At 44.8% G+C, this 17834-nt stretch overlaps 1 protein-coding gene across 6 annotated transcripts in view; it reads right to left on the bottom strand.

The window, feature by feature from the left end:
- VIT (vitrin) overlaps positions 1-17834 on the bottom strand; it is a 53763-nt gene that overhangs the window by 3687 nt on the left and 32242 nt on the right. For 2 of the 6 annotated variants that reach the window (XM_033056665.2, XM_033056666.2), the window contains exons 10-18: positions 15773-15811; positions 15622-15678; positions 14938-15000; positions 10876-10923; positions 6411-6473; positions 3602-3749; positions 3308-3411; positions 2589-2815; positions 43-556 (exon numbers count right to left, since the gene is read on the bottom strand). In XM_033056665.2, coding sequence (XP_032912556.1) covers positions 43-556; positions 2589-2815; positions 3308-3411; positions 3602-3749; positions 6411-6473; positions 10876-10923; positions 14938-15000; positions 15622-15678; positions 15773-15811 — 1263 coding nt within the window. The remainder of the gene's footprint in view (positions 1-42; positions 557-2588; positions 2816-3307; positions 3412-3601; positions 3750-6410; positions 6474-10875; positions 10924-14937; positions 15001-15621; positions 15679-15772; positions 15812-17834) is intronic. The other 4 variants (XM_033056667.2, XM_042779077.1, XM_033056668.2 and 1 more) reach the window with 3 other exon arrangements.

Here is a 17834-nt window from a genome sequence, read left to right as displayed (position 1 = left end):
CTGAGGCATGAGGGGAGAGCAGGCAGTGATGGAAGACCTTACCATTTTGGTGAGCTGCCATGGCTGGCAAGCTGACATCGTCATAAGACCTGCCATCTGTGATGAGAATCATGATCTTCCTTTTGTTGGGTTTGGACTTGCTGAACAGCTGCTCTGAGGCATAGCTGATGGCTGCTCCCGTGCTGGTGCCCCCACTCCAGTAGCTGATCCTTTTGATAGCGTTCAGCACGTCCTGCTTCGTGCTGTACTTGTCAAAGTTGAACTCCAGCCTCTGCTCGTAGGTGTACTGCACAGCTCCGATGCGCGTGTCGGTGTCCGAAATCTCGAACTCCTTGCTGATGTTGGCCACAAACTGGAGAACGGTGCGGAAGTTGCCGGTGCCGACGCTGCTGGAGCCGTCGATCACGAAGCCGATGTCGGCAGCGTTGAGGCAGGTCTTGCTGCAGGCCAGCCGGTCGGTGTCGCACACCCGCTTCACCAAGGGCTGCACCGCCTTGTGCAGGCTGAACCAGCTGGGCACGTTGATGGAGTAGAAACCATTTGTCCTGCACACTGCCTGCAAGGCAACACGAGCATAAATGCCATGGGAATTCAGTCTGCCGGTTTCTGCTGGGTTATGTAGCTAAATTGTAAATACAGGCTCTTGGAAAGAGCAATGCTGGAGTCTGAAATGGCCTCTCCTGCAATCGCCATCTGCTTCCCTAGGAAGTGATGTCAGTGTAACATCACGGATACTTGTGCAATGTGACAGTTTTTCCTGCCTTTTTTAAAAAACTGTGGGATGGAGCTGATACAGTAGTGAAAGAACTGTAATAAGCAAGTTTGCCACCTGTCAGGCTATTTCACGTGAGCTACATTGTTCCTGGGAAAAGCATCCACATCACAGAGCTGCTCTTAGTGTGGCTCCCATGGACATTACAGGAGCCTGTATGTTTCCCAGGTAGCAGCTTCAGCTCCCACCATTCAGGACAAGAAGGAAAGTTTTGCCTGCTGACAAACCCTACTGCTTTGAAGTGAAACCTGAGTCTTAAGCTGAGGCTAACTTGGTTCATGCCCTTCTAAGCAGAGAAAACCCAGGCTCATTGTGTTGGCTCTGCCAAATAGTAAAAAAAAAAGCAACAAAAACGCATTAACTTTTATAAGTAAATACTCATTAGGGCCAGATCTGCGGGAGGCTTCTATAGGGTTAGTGGGAGTCAGGTGAGCATGGGTAGGAAGTAGGGCTGGCATAGAAGAGGATGTGGAAGAGATCAAAGGGTGGAGGACGGGAAGGGTGGAGCAAGATAGGGAGTGATACAAACCAGCTGCATCAAGTTGTCTTTGGCTTTAGTGCCTTTTAAATGCAAATTCCTCAGATCTCTGGGTGAGAATATTTTGTAAGCCAGGCTTTATCTATCAGCTCTGTGATAGCGTATCTGACTGTTTTAAAAGACCAAGTCACTGGCCTTGACTTGCATAAAGCCTGGCAGCTCCTAAGAACTTACAGTTTCCTCTAATCTGGGCTCCTCATGTTGTCCTGCTCTCATTTGCACTTCTTACTGTCTCACTTCTATGTTAGTGTTATGATGCAGGCGTATCAAGCCACCATTCTCTCCTTACTTTCCTGTTTTGAGCCCACTCTACTCTCATTTCTGGTGTCTCCCTGCCAGGTTTGCAGAGACTCACTATGGCTTTGTTCCTTTAAAAACATCAAATGCAAATGAGACTACAATCTAATTATATGCTGAGCAGAGACAGTGCAGTTCTTTGGAGCAGCTCTGAAACTCATGGGAGATTATTTCATGGCAGAGCAACCCAACTCAGATGGGAATCTGTTTTCTGAAAATACCAGATAGCTCAACCCTGTTTCCTAGGCCAAGCCTGGTCTGCCACTTGGTAGATATCTCCTGCCCTAACTGGATACCAGCTCATCCTGAAGCACTGTTGATCAGACAGTGTTGGTGCCAAATACAAATCAATCAAAGCTTGCATTCTCTTTTTTTTCTGCACATAGCAGGGATTTACCCTTTTTCCAAGAGCTACCATGAAGTCCATAGCAACAGAAGGAGATAACTGAAAAATATCCTTCATCAACAATGAAAGGAGAATGTTTGAGTTATCCAGTATAGTTGAAAAACTAGGATGTGCCTGTGTTGGGACTGTGCCAACCTTTGCTTGTGTGGGACCTGTTTGTAAATGCAACACTGACATCAGGTTGACAGGGCTCCTCACCCTTTCCCTAGTGGGCAATGCACAGTGGGAGGTTAATGGAAAAAACAATTTCAGATTGCTCAGGCTCCAACTGTACTTTGTCACACTACTGTGTGTTTGGAAAACCGTTTGTCAGTACAACTGTAGGTGCTAAGGTTTAATCTGTCAAAAGCCATTTGCTCAATGATGTACCTTAAACCAGAACTTTACTGACTTCATCCCCTTTCTGACCTCAGCATTGCTGCCTGGTTTTTGTACAGAGAAACTCAAGACAGTACGTACAAGAAGGAAAAGAAATAGCCATAAGTGGTAAGAAGGAAAGAGAAATGCCCCGAATGAAGTAGGTTGGAAAGTTTAGTCAGAGCCAAGCTCCTGGTCAGACTCAGCCCACTAAGTACCTTGTCCACAAAGTTCGGTTCAATAACATTCTGCTTTTCACTTTGAGCAGCTGCTTCAACAGTGACAAAGAAAATGTTGATCCCTGATTCTCTGGCCAGCCTGGAGGCCTCTTCCACCCGGTCGGTCGGCCACCCATCCACCATCACTACAACCACATTGGGTGCTCCACCTCGGTTTCCATTAGCATCCAGAAAGAAGTTTTTGTTAACAAATGAAAGTGCCTTCCCTGCAATAGAAGAGGCGATGAGGAGGAGTTATGGATCTGGAAGCACTCTGATAATATTCCATGAAATAGCAGGTAGAGAACTGACTCAAGTGTTGGAGGCTGCAGAGAGCTGGGGAAAACAGTTTCTGTGGCTGTGTGAGCAGCAGGGGAGGCCACTGCTACTGGTGCCAGTGCTTCCTGAGCCCCCCTGCACTGAACCCCCTCCCTATGGCCCAGAGAGGCTGGAGATGATGAGCAGGGTTATCAAGGATCCCCAGAGCATTGATGGGAACTGCCCACAAGGAGACAGATATGTCCTGTCATGGATTTGCAGTGCCTGGGATCAACACATGCAGGTCATGGAGGGAACAGTGCTCTTTCACCAGCACAGCCCTAGCACTAAGCACTGTTTGGTCCCAGCCTCTGTATGCTGTGAGGAGGTGTGGGCTTGCTATAGCCCAGGCTCTGAAGCCCTCCCTGAGCTGAGGATGTGCAAGCAGCCCCATCACCTACCAACATTGGAAAGTCCCCCTTTCTGCTGAATTTTCTCAATGGCATTCCTTAGATCCTTGGAGTTGGCATAAGTTTTTAAGTTAAATTCTGTGGAAGGGTCATCACTAAAAGAAGAAATTAGAGCAAATGTCAGTGTTTTGCTTCACATATAACACAAAAGCCACAGAGCTGGTCTGTGCTACCTGGCTCCTGAGTGCAAGCTGGTGAGGCCTTTAGCACATATCAGCTCAGAGCTACAGCTGCTACAGAGTGCAGTCATGTCCTGGGGCAATGGGAATGTCTGGGAGCTCTTACCCATACTGAACAATGCCCATCAGAGGACCAGCGCTGCCGATGCCAAGGGCTTGAGCCACGTTACCAAGGAACCGCTTCTGGAGCTGAAAGCGGCGTTTGCCAATGCTCCAGCTCCCATCCATTAAGAAGGACAAATCAACCTTGCAATCTGAGGAGAGATAAAGAAACACAGAAGATATTTTTATTCCTTTCTGATTTCTCTGCTTCTTGCAAGCAGCAAAGGCCTGAAAATTCTGTATCCAGTGACTTGTCCTGTTGTGTAAACTCTACAAAAAAGCCTTTGACAGGGACAAGTTGGCAGTTCAAGTTTGTCCTACTCATTGGTTAACACAGTTCTTGGCATGACTGTGTCCATACAACATCTGAGCTTGGCTGTGTGATGAAAGGGCAAGAATCTTTTCACAAAGGTCAGTCTGGGAGCACTGCATTTTGGGGGCCCCACAGGAGCAAGCTGACTTGTGTATCCTGTGTCCTCAGAGCCATGCCTTGGGCTCAGCATGCTTTATTTGCAGCCCAGGGATGATGGGAGTTTGTAAAACCAGCCATGGTACTTCGATTTTGTGGTCTGGCCACCTGCAGAGCACAAACTAAGGGGATTTCTGTGGTGACACTTTCGTGGACTTAATTGATGTAATAGACATAACAGGAACAGTTACTGTGTTGATGTTGCTCAGAAGGGAGGGAAGTTCCTGAAATGTGTGATGCCTGGGATGGGCACTGGGAAGAACACTGTTGGGTCTCTTAAAGGCAATTGCAATCCAGGATTACCGACCACAATCCTGGCAGCTCTGCGTTTCTGAATGAGAGTTGTTCAGTTGTCAGTTTTCTTCTGGGCTGGAGCTGACATGAAAGATGATGTTTTTGCTTGGGATGTTCAGACTGAGTGAGGGCTCTTCTTTTGCACGTTATTGTATCGTTGTACCCATATGTGCAGCAGCAGCAGCAGTGTGCTGTTGTGTGTTTCCTCTCTGGGCTGAATGCAATGTCCTATAAATGGTATGCTGGTACCCAAACAAACTCTTGTCTTTAATTACACAGATGAACTTCATCTTTGTGCTGCAAATGCTGTCTTCATCACCGCCAGCCTGCCTTCATGTTTCTGCAAGTTAGTGGTGAAAAATTCATCTTGGGTCTCTAACGGCAGTGGGACCAAAATTGGGCTTACTAGAGCGCTAATTAACATTTCCCCCTCTGGCGTCTGGGTCATCCCCATCTCTTGATTTCCCTCTGATGATGCCTCCTACCAATCAGACTGTTCAAACTACTGTGTTTTAATCATTAGGTAGCCCAAAGGCTACAAAGCACCAATTGTTCTTAGTGGCTTATGCAACTGCCTCCCATCTCATTACCTTCAATTTTTTCTCCCATAGCTGTCTCTTTTTTCTAATTCTAATAGTGCTGAATTACAGGAGCGTGACTGAGAACTGTGTCCGTTCACAGCAGATCGTGAGGCAAGGTCGGGAACCCAAAACAAATACCTCAATTAACAGCCAAGTTTTCCTGAATTTCTTGTCCTTCAAAGGGAACTAGTTCATGAGATCTATATGCAGAAAGTGGGCAGTTTGTTAGCCAGCAGGGTCTGGGGAGGCGAAGATTTACATACACTTATAGGCAGACTTGGTTTCTGGGGAGGATTCAGATTCGGTGCTGGGACATGAGAGGGACACTGCAAGAGCACAGACTAGAGGTGCTTCATAGGGAGGTGAGCACTTTCTGATTTTCAGGGAGGCAAGATCTGAATTAGGGCTTTTATGGTCCTAGAGTTATCAGTGGAATGAAAATTTTGTTTCTTGTGTGACTTATTTCAGTTTAATTGCTGGAAACGCAGCTGTCCTTCCGCTGCACTGAGCTCTGTTTTCCTGCAGTGCAATGGGGTCTGTAGGGCAGAGTCTTCCCTTTTTCTTTTTCTTTCCTTTATTTCTGTATCAGTTTCGGGTGTATTTGACATCTTTGGTAGGGAAAAGAATTCTTTAAATAGTAAGATGAATGCCTGGGAATACATAGCCATTTGGTTCAGTAGTTACTGTAAAGAGCCCAGACAGTGTCCAGTGGCCCAAGGATGGGCAAGTGAGGACCAAGGCATTTTTGGAAGGGTGAACCCTCTCTTTGGGGTGGCTTCTAACGAAGAGGTGGCAGACAACCCCCTCTCTCCACTAAGAACTTGCTTTTGCTTTCTTCTGCTACTTTAGGCCTCAACTAAAATTGGGTTAATGGGTATATTGGCCTTTTTTATAGGGCTGTAGAAGATTTCAGAGTAGGGGAACCTGCATTTTCCTCTCTGAACTTGAGTGGTCCTTGATGCTCCCTCTGCATCCTCTCTCTCCTGGCTGTGGCAGGCGTTGGGTCCCTTTCTCAGTGGTTTCCTTCCACCCACTGCTGTGGGAAGGGTGCCTGCACACAGTATAGCCATGGGAGCCTGCCCTGGTCAGCAGGGCTTGCTCATCTAACCCTGGCTGCAGCACACTGGATTGCTGTCCTCTGCCACCAAAATACCTGAGTGAAGAAGCTCTGGAAGTGGGGAGCATGGAGTTGACACTGCCTGGGAAGAGGTGGTAGGGAGCAGCCACTATCTCACTGTCCAGGTAAGTGAAATTTTGGATGTTATTTTCTTCTCTGTGAAGCAAAAACCAATTCTGTGTATAAGAGGGGTCAGCAGAGTGCTCACTTTGTTTCTGTGAGGGAAAAATGTGCTCTTGGATTTTCTTAGGCTTTCTTGAAAACTTACCTTCTGCTATTTAATTGGAAAGCATACTAGCAATATGTAATTAATAATGTTGTTTAATTATGAAGTTAATTCTGAAGTACATACTCTGATTCCCCTGGGAGATGGATTCCAGCGGCTTTGGATTCAATTCTTCCTTTGTACTGAAGCCTAAACAAAGAAAAGAAAGGATCTATCAGTGTGTGCTTGGTGGCTGCCCTTGCTCTTTAAGGAAATGGGTCACTGCAGAGACCCCCTGGCCTGAGGATTGATGTGGGAGGTGAGGATGGGGAGGACATTTTTGGAGCCTACCTTTTTTCATCCACATCACTCTTGGGGTAAAACAAGAGCAGAGACATTTCTAGGAAAGCCACCAAAATCTCTCTTGGCACCAGCTTTGAGGTGCTCCCCTTGGGGAGTCAGTCCCCTAATTGTAAGGGCTTGGGAGCACCATGTACAAGTAGTGGGCTCCTCAGGAGCAGAGGCTGGTGGCCACGATGTGGGACGAGGACTCCCAGCAGTTTTTCCCTGAGAACCAGCACTGCCACGCTGCTGGCTCGCTGTGCCTTGCAATGAGCTGCACAAGGTCTGAAGTGGATAAGCAGCAGATCTATGATGTTGTTTTCTGTGGAGAGGAAGGCACAGGCAGCAGCTCACTCCAGCTCATTACAGCTGGGGAAGCAAGGCAAGCCACAGCTCCTCAGGTGCTCCCAGAAGTCTGGGTTGTTTTGCAAAGCACAAAAGGGACAGGGTAAGAGAGAGCTATGGTTAACTCAAGGGGAAGAAAGTCTCATGGGTTGCTAGTGGATTCTAGTGAAGTGTTTGGGTGGTAGCAGCCTTGAAAATATGAACTAATGTCCTTGTGAAAGGTACTGACTCACAGGATACCAATCAGGCTGGCGTCAGGTCTAAAAATGCTGAACTTCACTCATTACTTGAATGTCTGGAAAGACTCTCCTACAGTCCAGCATCTCCCTTCCAAGCAAGGGCAAAGAGCTGTTTCTTTTCAGTACAGCATGACAAGATTAAGGGGATTTAGCTGGGATAATCCTCAGAAGAGACAGCAACGATCAGACAAGCTACAAACTGAACACTTGCCAAGAAAGCTGTTGGTCTAAAGAACAGCAGAACAGCTTATTATTTTTGTAAACTGCATGTTAGATTTTTTTAAGAAAAGTAGGAGGAAGACTTTCTTAAATCTTCATCACCAAGTAAGTTGAAGAAAGATTACTGACTTCAGAGACACAGTGAAAAGGAAATTTTAGAAATTCTGAGCTTTATAAAGAAAAAGATGAGAAATTACTAGGTACCACAGTTTGTCTGTACACAGCAGCCAGCCATAAGCAAGCCAAGCATGAGAGCATCAGTGTATGTGAAGGGATATCAGGGAAGGTCACCACCTGAATATGATGGGAGGTGTAACAGCCTAAGCTGAAGGTATTAAGGACCAAACCATAATAAGGCAGAGTACTGTGAAGAAAAAGGAGGGAAGTACCAGCTCCATCCTTCTCTGTAACCACTCCTATTTCTATTCCAATTAAGTCTAAAAATTGACCTCTCATAATTGTCAAATACAACATTTTTGAGTCCTTCTAAATTCATGCTGAAAGCTGCACATAGTTTTGGGTTAGGGTCTCTGTATTAAGTCTGAGTATGCAGGACCTGGTGTGAAGCTGACCTGATTGGTACCTGATCCCTGCTGGGAGGCTTCAGCACACAGCAGCATCTGTACTGGACAGGGGAGCTTTGGCTTCTCAGTTTGAAATTCAGCTGCCAGTGCACAAAGTTTCTACTGCAGGGATTAAACAGAGCTGCTATCAGCAGCACCAAGGCAGTGGTTTCCCTCTGCTTTGCCTGCCCCCAGGCATCTGCTGTTGCCTGCTGCTAGAGCCAGGATGTGGAACTAGCTGGAGCAGTGTGCTTGGCCTTGTATGGGAGCCCACGGCGCTGCCTGTGAGTGAAGCAGGCAAAGGGCACAGAGTTGCCCTGCTTTGTTTACAGCAAGAGTTGGTGATTGCTTTGTGTGTTTTGTTTGAGGATTTCCCTGCTATGTCTGGCCGGGTTAGGAGAGCCCCAGGGCTGTTTTGCTTTTTGTCACTGTGTATGTGGTGCCTGCAGTGCCTGCACATGCAGCCTCCCTGTGCTGCTGCCCAAACTTTGGACAGGATACCTTCTGGACTGGGAATAGGATCTCTCCAGCCACGTTGGCACTGGCTCTTGTGACAGAAATGCCTCTCTCCCACCATTAGTGGAGCCGGCCCTCTAGTGCCAGAGCAGGCTGGATGCATTCAAAAGCAGGCAGGCAAGCCAGGCTCCGGCTGGCTTCATCTCTTGTGGCTGGAGCTGTTGTCCAGCACTGCTGGCTTGTGCCTCTTGTGTTGTGCAGTGGGGATGAGCTCCCAGGAAAGGAACAGGGAAGAGTGCACCTGGTGCTGTGTATTTGCCCGTGGGAGCCCATTTGGTTGGAGGAAACACCAGCAGGGAGAGGCAGAGTGGTGGAACTGGGGCAGCACTGCCTGAGGCTGGCTGTCACTATTCCTGACTGAGGAAAAGTGATGTGGAATAGGGGTGACACCAAACAGTTCCATCCGGTGATATCTGCTGCAGGAAACATTTCTGACCTCTCTCACGCCTGAAGGTCTTACTGACAAGGACCAAACCTGCCATTGAAGGAAGGCAAATCTTGTGAAGTTTATGGTTAGTTTATCTGATGTGGTAATTAAAGGCAACGTGACGGCCATGCACAGTCTCTCTTTGTCAACCACATGGATGACAATGATTGAGTTTGTTTGTTTATTTTTTTTAAACCTGAAATAGACATCAGCCTGGCTTCCTGACTGTGTATATTCCAGTACAGGCTTTAATTGCACAGGCAAATAATAGTTGCTCAGCACAGACCAAAGCCACGCTTCATCCTGCAGCCTGCACACTGCATACCTCACATGTGCCAGCTTGGTATCCCATATGTGCAGTTCCTCCCCCCGCACCTTGCCTTATTTGCAGAATAGAAAGTAGGTGGATTTAACACAGTAGTGAAATTAGAAATTAACATGTACCATCCATTTTAGCAACTAAATTATATATGAGGAATAATTCATAGTTAGCTATTTGCCTCATGCATTTATCTACATCGTGTAAAATCCGTATTCTTTTCCCAGGCATACAGCTGACATTAGCTTTGTCAGCATGGAAAACTCAAGTGTAGGCAGTGCAGCATTTTTCATTTTTATTTACCAGTGCAATTATCAGTTCTTGAAGGTTGTGGGTCAGCTGGCTGATTTGTGCTTAGTGGAACAATAAGGTCACCCACCAAATACTCTTCCCCACCTAATTGGGGAGGTGGTCAGTCTCTGTGGGCCTCCCTGTTCTGCCAGTCCAATTTAATGTTGGTATTACCATGGGAATTTCAGCTCACTGCATGGGCAGTCTACACCATGCTAATTAAAGTTCCCTTCACTGATTGTCACAGCTGTCCATACTGATTAGACTCCCCATTCATTTAAGTAAGACAACAGTGATTATATCCACGCCAGAAACCACTCCTTTGAAGTGACAATCTGAATTCATCAGAGTTTATCACACTGGTCTATGCCAGCACTTCAGTTGCTGAGAAACTGTTAATACAACATCCCTTCCCTCATGCCTAACCTCTCATTGCATTTAATGCAATCTGTCATTTTCTGCCTTAAAATATCCCTCTGCACCCTGGCCTTCATGCTGTAGCTTTTCCTGAAAAAGCACACTAAGGGCTTTGAAGCAAGAAGAGTATTCAAGGAAATGGCCTTTACAAGGGCCACCAGCACTGCCCTCTTCAGCACCAAAAGCAGTGGTGGGAAAGATCTCTTGTATTGGATGGTCAGGCCTCTTGTAAAAGGGAGAGTACCATGTGATGAATTGGTCTGTATCTTTTGTAGTCTGCTTTTAATGTTCCTGAGGAAAGGGAGCTGTTAAATCTGCAGCTGGGAACTGCTCCTAATTCAGGATTGTACAAGTCTTGGTCTTGTTGCTACTAGAGCCTGTTACAAATGTACGTTTTTTTTTTCTTTCACCGGTACTCATAAAAATATTTTTATCTCCATATTGTCAGTTTCTAAGGCTAAAATGTCAGAAAATTTCAGTGATGTTCATTATTCTTTATGTTTTATATAAACCTTCCTTTTCTTATCTGAATGTCTTCCCTAAGCACATTGACATCAGGATAATCTGTCATGTTCTTCACTGATTGCAGCGCTACACTGCGATCTCAGCTGTTGAATTCCCAAAATACCTTCTCATATACAAATGGATTTCAGTAACTAGAACCCCTTTCCTGTAGTGTAGCTGCCAACTCTTTCCAGAGCTCATCTCTTCTGCTCCTGCTTTAAGCAGGCACTTGAATGACAATAGCAAAGAATAATCTGCAAAGATGCAAACAACATGCCTTATTTATAATTTTAAATGCTGTAATTACTTTTTAAAATGAGATCCTTATCACCAGTGTCATGGGCCTATTGAATAAATAGATTTTGCTTTTCCCGTGTGTGATGGAAACCACTTACTCCCAGACTAGTTACTAGATGCTTTAAATATTTACCTGTGTCAAAAAGGCTCAGTCCAGGTTTCCATGAGTCTATTTCCATTGCTTTCACACATGAAAGAGAAAAAAAAAAAAATACTGGTAATAGTGCAAATACAAATCACAAAGTTCTGACAATTTAGAAAGGTCAGTTCAGACAATAACATATACTAACAATTTAGGAGCTGAGGAAATCAGTAAGCCTGGGAACTTTTATGTGCACATTTCAAGCCATAAATAGGAACCTTATATCACTGCCCTTAGAGCACTAACCTATTTTTAGGTTTTAAATACACCTCTCTAGATCTGTTTTGGTCTTGTTCCTCTAAATTGCATTAATACTGAAGCACAGACCCCAGTATATATATATATACATATATAATTTTTTTTAGGTTGTTTTTCACTGAAAATCTGCGAGTACCTCTCACCTACAGATTTCTCTATCCCCTCAGCTCACCTAAATGCAAAGAAGTTGTTTAAAAATTGCTTGCCCCTTATTAGGCATGGATAACTTCATCAAAATTGCTGCTCCTTTAGATAAACCCCAAAGTGTCTTTGTTTTTGGAACCTGCTGAAAGATGTTCCCAAAAAGTGAACATTTGCTCTAGGTTGCAGCCAGATGAATGCCCTTGCATCTGACTAGGACAGAAACAGTTCCTGGGAATCCCAGGAAGAAAAGATTTCACTCTATTGAAGACCCAATAAGCTGCACAGAGCTGGTGTGCCTTTGACTAGAGCCAGTGGGTGAACTACAATGTAGGCTTCAACAAAGTTATGCATGGGCTTGCCAGTGTCCTCCAGCCTAGAGAGAGCCTTGTCCTTAGCTTGCCTTTCCCATGAGGAGCCATCAGCTTCTCTTTGGGAGGGACACTTGCTGGATGAGACTGATGGCTGAAGAGGATGTGTGGTCTCCCTTAGGGTGGGAGGAACCCTGTCATGTTTCATTGCTAGGGTGATTTCCCTCCGTTACTGAGCACTACTTAAACACCTTGTGAAGGATCTAAAAACTGGGGAAAACGAAGGGCTAAGTCAATCATGATGCGTGCAGAAGTTTTTTGTGATTTTGCTTAGAAGGAGAAGGAGGGTAAAGGAAGAAAAGGTCTGGGTGATGAGAAAAGAAATGAGGAAAACCAGGAGGAATATTCCTATATACTGTCAGTGTTGTTTGCCAGTTTTTTACATCCTTCAGCAGTCATGAGCAAACAGCAGTGACAGGAGCTAGAAGTGATGGTTGCAGAGCTGGGAGAGCCTACCCACAAAGAACTCATTTGTTATCAGAGTGGCCAACATGTCTCCTGAATGCTGCCACTGAGAAGAACAAATTTCAGTGAAACCACTTTGTGAGTAGATAATCTCAAAAGGTGTGCTTCTTCCTCCCAGGCTGGAGGAGCACGCAGTGGCTGTGACAAAGGAAGAGTCATATAAAGAAAAGCCAGACAAAGAGCAAATTTTGAAGAAGACCCTGCACTTGTTGAATCTTCTGTACAAATATGCTGCTCTGTGAGTTGCAGTGGCAAACCTGTTTAAAGCAGTAGGAACTGTATGGCACATGAAACCAGCTGAGGAGCTGCATAAAGATTTCACCTCTTTTCTTCATATATAGTGATGTGAGCTGAAGGATCAGAGCGGTAGAATGTGCCCATCTCATGTGTCACAGGTTTGTTTCTGCTGCCACCTCATTGTCAGGGAGCATCCTCAGAAACCAGGTTTCTTTAACATCTTTGACTATTTACAAAAGACAGGCAGATGCTGAAAAAGACTGGTTTTTATCAGTAGGAACAATGCTAAGGTTTTTCTAGATAAAAAATTAACAGGTTCAGCTCAGATGTCCACAAGTTCTCTGGTCTGTCCAAATCCCTGTGGGTAGGAGCTTCTTCAACCAGTCTTCTCCATTCACCCATTTAGAACTTTCTGTGGCAGTTTACTATCCTAATGAAGAAGATAAGTACTAAGAACACACGATAAGTATCTAGAATTTGGAGTAGCTGGCTGAAAATATGCAAAATATACAGCTTTTTGAGTGACCTGTTTATTTAGGCAAAAGCTCTAGTTCTTGCATACTGTCCTAGACATTTAATGAAGAAAGCTGTCCATGAAATGCATATCTGAAAGTGAAATGACAGTTTTTATAACTAGGGCTTTTTTCCCCTCACTTGTGGATGCCCATTGAAAAAGGGTTGATTTTTAAAATATTGGAAGACTAGATTCTTTAAAAAGAAGAAAGACACCACCTCCAAGCTCTTCAGTATAATTGCCTTGAAAAATATTCTTGAAAACTCAAGACTAAGTGAGTATGGGATTTCAAGAGATTTAATGTGCATTGCACAAGTAACTGGTGTGTTGGGGAAGGCATTTTCCCAGCACACCTTTTTTGGTAACCTGAGCTGATGAGAGGAAGTTCTTCAATGTGATGGCCAAACTGCTGCTTGCACACACTTGGTGGGATCAAGAAGAACCAATTGTCTTTCCAAGAAGGCAAGGACTTGTTCAGGAATTTTCCTTTGATTGTTAAAAAAATTTGCTGCTTGAAAGCAACACATCTTAGTGGCCACATTCTGGACTGAAAAAAGGGTCAGGGCTTACTGGGAATACAGCAACTATGTGTTTGTGTTTGTTTTCCTTCTTTTTCTGTGATGAAGAAAACAGAATAGTTTATGATGGGAAATCTGTGCTTTCTAATCACTTTAGGGTGATCTTAAGGTGCCTTCAGCAATTAGGTGAGCTTAGACGCTGACTTTGATTTAAGTAAGACTCAGCAGTATTCTCCTATTTTTTGTATTTGGCTAGCCTGATAATTAGCTACCACATCCTGTGGTATGGCCAAAAAGGTATGAGAAAGACAAATACAGATGGAAAACAGAAGGAAGAGAAGGAGATTGGAATGGGGAGTAGGAAAGTGAGGGAATGGATTACATCTTAGGATGAGTGCATTTTAAATATGCTGCAACTAGGTCAACTACAAATTGTCATTTTGATCAGGAGATTGCTGGGTGAGATTACTTGGCTGGAATTATCTGAAAAGATAATAATATATCCTACATAATAACATCCTCTAACCTCAACATGGGCAACCTCTTGGCTCTTCCCTGCAGCAGCACTCCTCCTGTGATTCCCAGTTCTCCCCACAGCCCTCAGGGCCCAGGGACACCTTCCTCTGCTGGAGTCTCTCCCTCCCCAGAGAGTTTGGCTGCCCATGCCAGAGGTCAGCACTAGTACAGGGCAGCACTTGCTGTGTGAGGAAGGGCTGTGGGAAGCATCCATGGCACAGCACAGACGTGCACACCCTCACCTTTGCTCCTTGTACCTGTGCCTTGGCTTGTGCCTTGCCATCTAGACCCAGAGCTTGCCTCTCTTCCTGGTGCCCTCCCCAGCTGGTCAGACCTGCCCTCATTGCTGGGGACTTGCCTGGCAGCCTGGGTCATCCTGGGAACCACCACGGGACCTGCTCTGCTCCCTTGTTGGGGCTTTGTGGGGCTGCAACCCCACACCCCACCCAGATGCTGCCAGACAAAATCTGTCTCTGAGAAGCCCTGCTGTCCATCATGGGACAGGGAGTGTTTGGTGTGTGTGCTGAGAGCTCTGCAGCCCCTGGGAAGTTGTTGTAGGCCTTGCAAAGTGCTTGCTGGCTGGGCTGCTTGCTGGGGAAGGGGGAACTGCACTTCCAGGAAGAGAGAACAGTAGAGGTGGTGTTTCCACCCTCAGTATTAAAAGCAACCTCTACTTGCACTGTCAGCCTAGAGGTCTCTGGGAACCACAGGAATAGAAGATCTAGCTCTATTGAAGACCTGATAAGCTGCACAGAGCTGGCTACAGTTTCCTGTTTTGACTAACAAATAAGAAAATTTGAAAACTCTTTGTAAATGTTGATTCCCATGGCCTGAAACAACAAGTCACCAGAGACTGAGCTTTCCTTTGCCTTTCCCTTTCAGGAAGCTGCTAGTTGGCATTCAGGGCATGAGTCTTGCCCTGGTCCTCCTCCAAGATACAGGAAAACAATGTGCAGTACACACTGGGCTAATTTGTGGTTGCTAAAACTGTTAAAGAGAGTGGAAAATCTGCTGCCAGCAGTCTCTTGCTCACCCAGGTGGACTGGAGAGCTGTCAGCCCTCTGGAAGGTGGCAGCAGGCTCTTGGCGCTGAGCACCTGCGTGATCAGACAGAGAGGCAAGAGGTTAAAGAGATGCCAGTGGGTGGGGAGAGAGAAGCATCATCCCAAGGGGTCCAGTGGCCCCAAATTGTCTTTCTGCATGTTTTCAAACCACAAAGAAAAAGAGGATGGAAACTATTAATTAATTAAAAAAAAAAAAAAGGCCTGAAAGAGGCTGGCCAAAGAGTTAAAAAGTTAGCAGGTGCTGCACAGTGCAGCTGTTAGCTGGTCTGCTGGAACAACTGGTGGTGGGTCCTGGGATGCTGACTGTGTCTAGGGACTGTGAGCTGGGTCAGGCCCTAGTGCCCTAGTCCTGCAAACTTACACAGACACAATGCTCACCTCTCATTTGGCAACAGCAAATGTTATAAAAGACCTCTAGAAATTATTTTAGACTACTGTTTTGAGAACAATTCCATGTTTAATCAATCTTGTTCACTTTTTTTCCTTAAAAGTTACACTTTTGTTCTGCAATGACCACTGTGATATTTTCCCTCACTGCATCCTGCTATGAACATGGTTAGGAGGGAAAAACAGTGTGTTACTGCATGACTTGGTAGATGTAAGTAGTAAAAAAATGTGTGAGGAGGAAATAGAGGAGCACTGCAATGCCTTTACCTGTATTGTGTCGTAAAATATTCCTGTTACTTGCAGAGGTGGAAATTCCCCTGAATGCTTTGAAAATATTATATTGGTTAGCACATAAATACAAGATTTTCTAGTATTTGAGCAGTAAAAATCTACTGGTTGTTGTTAAATTAAAACATACCTGTATTCTGTCCTCTTCCTTGTGCGGCCTGAACCTGTCCTGAGTAGACATCAAAGTAGAAAAGTGTGATTTATTTACTGAACCATGTTTGGTTCAGTACTACTCCTACCAAGCTTTTTCACTGAATCTCATTTTACAGCTGTCAGAGTTAATGGTCATATATGGAGTTGTCATTAATAGACTTTCTTAGATGTTAACTAGATATTTTGAGCCTGCTTAGAAAGGATTGTCTTGCTCTGTCGTATAGATTAGCCTTGTTAACGTTCCCTGCAGTTACGGATATTACTTGTAAAGGTCTCTTGTCTGCCCTTAAAAGATCTGCAATTAATTCTGTGGTTTGGTCTTCTTTGTAGTTTTCTTTCTCTCACTCACACTAGTGATCTGTATTTATCTCTATTTCAGTACCATCCAATTGTCCTGGTTGTTTGAGGAAGGTTTTAACCCCAACCCCAAAACAACCCCCCAGACCAGATACTACCCTTTCTGCAGAGATTAAGTGGATATGAGCAAGCAGGTAGACTGTAAGTAATGAGACAGTGGAAAAATAATGTGGGAGAATTCATGTGTCTGACATGTCTTCTACACAAAAGGCTTTTTTAAAGGTGATTGGGTTATTAAATTCCCATTGTTCAAAAATACTAAAGGCTCAAAGCATTTGCAGATGAAAACCATGTCTTTATTCATGCCTTTCATTTGATTAATTATTCTTAAGAAGCCTGTTAACAAACTTATTCTTTAACAAGCCTTAATTCATTAGCTTTCCCAGAAAGATTGATTTGAAAGCCTGGTGAAATCAGTGGGAATGTTCTAGCTGACTCTGTAAACACTGGACAGGGGCCTGGGAGGTTAATTTATCAATAAGATGTCATCAATGAGACCATTTTGAATGGCTATCTCAGAAAACAGGAATTGCTGCTCCTTGGGAACTTGACATTGCAAAATTAGGGACAGTAAGTAGCTTGTGTTTGACCCAAACTTGAACCTTTCAGGCCACTAGAAGGTATTTGTTGGGATTTCTAGGCGCTGTCCTGAGAGACCTTGTAAACTCCAGATGCCAAAGAGATCCTGTTTATGGAAGTAATGGGCTCATCTACCAAAACTGTCAAGGCTTTTAAACTCTAAGCTTGTAAGGCTCCAGATGGACCACAACTATACCAGGCTGAGTATTCAGATTTTGGAGGAAAAAAATCTCTGTGTGCAGCAGTCAGTGTTGTATGGGATTGTGCATTTACACATAGGAGATCAGTATGTGCCAAAGTGGTGGTAGAAAATTAACTCTGAGTCTCAGAGCTGCCCTTGTTTCACGTTTGCCATCACTGAGCCCTTGTGTGTATCTAACACTCTTTACCAGCTCAGTAGAAACAGAGCGCAGGAGGGTAAAAGAGAAATTACCTCAGTATCCAAGTATTTTATGGCACTTTTAAATTTTAATTTAATGTTAACAATGTGTATTTGTCTCTATGCACCTTTTGACTGTGCTGGGCTGTGGGGCTGCTCCCTCTTGCTGTACCTTGCAGAGGCACATTACCCCCATCCCTGCAGTAAGTTGCTTTCTGCCAGGCTTTTGTTGGCTGGGGCAAACACGGTAGTGGTAGAGGAGGAAAAGTTGGAATTGCACTTCCAGGTTGCAAGCCTTGTTCTTCCTTCAAATCTGAGATGCCAGTGAGGCTGTGGCATGGGAATATGTGTTCATTAGAACAGAGCTCTGTGCAAGTTGGAGGCTGAGCCAGGACTAAGAGAAGTCTGTAACAAACTGGGGATGGACAGTCACTGAACAAATTCCAAGAACTGTTTCAAGCATCAAAGCAGTGGAGCTAAGAAATCTTGGTTGGAAGCAAGTGCTGTGGTGAACAGGGAGGCATGGAGGCAGGAAATGATGGGAAGAGCAGTTTATGTGCAATTTAGAATGAATCTTGTAAAAACCAAGAACTGACTTGAGAAGAAAAGCAGCTACTCTGTGCACGAAACATGTCTGGCCATCTGCAACTTGGTCAGCACCCCTAATGTGCTTAAGTAGTCAGGGATACCTTGGGGAGAAAGGCAGCATCCAAAAATAAACACC

This window comes from Catharus ustulatus, chromosome 3 (assembly GCF_009819885.2).
Source record: "Catharus ustulatus isolate bCatUst1 chromosome 3, bCatUst1.pri.v2, whole genome shotgun sequence".
NCBI lineage: Eukaryota > Metazoa > Chordata > Aves > Passeriformes > Turdidae > Catharus > Catharus ustulatus.
Note: the sequence above shows the minus strand (reverse complement) of the source record. Positions and strands in the feature narration are given on the sequence as shown.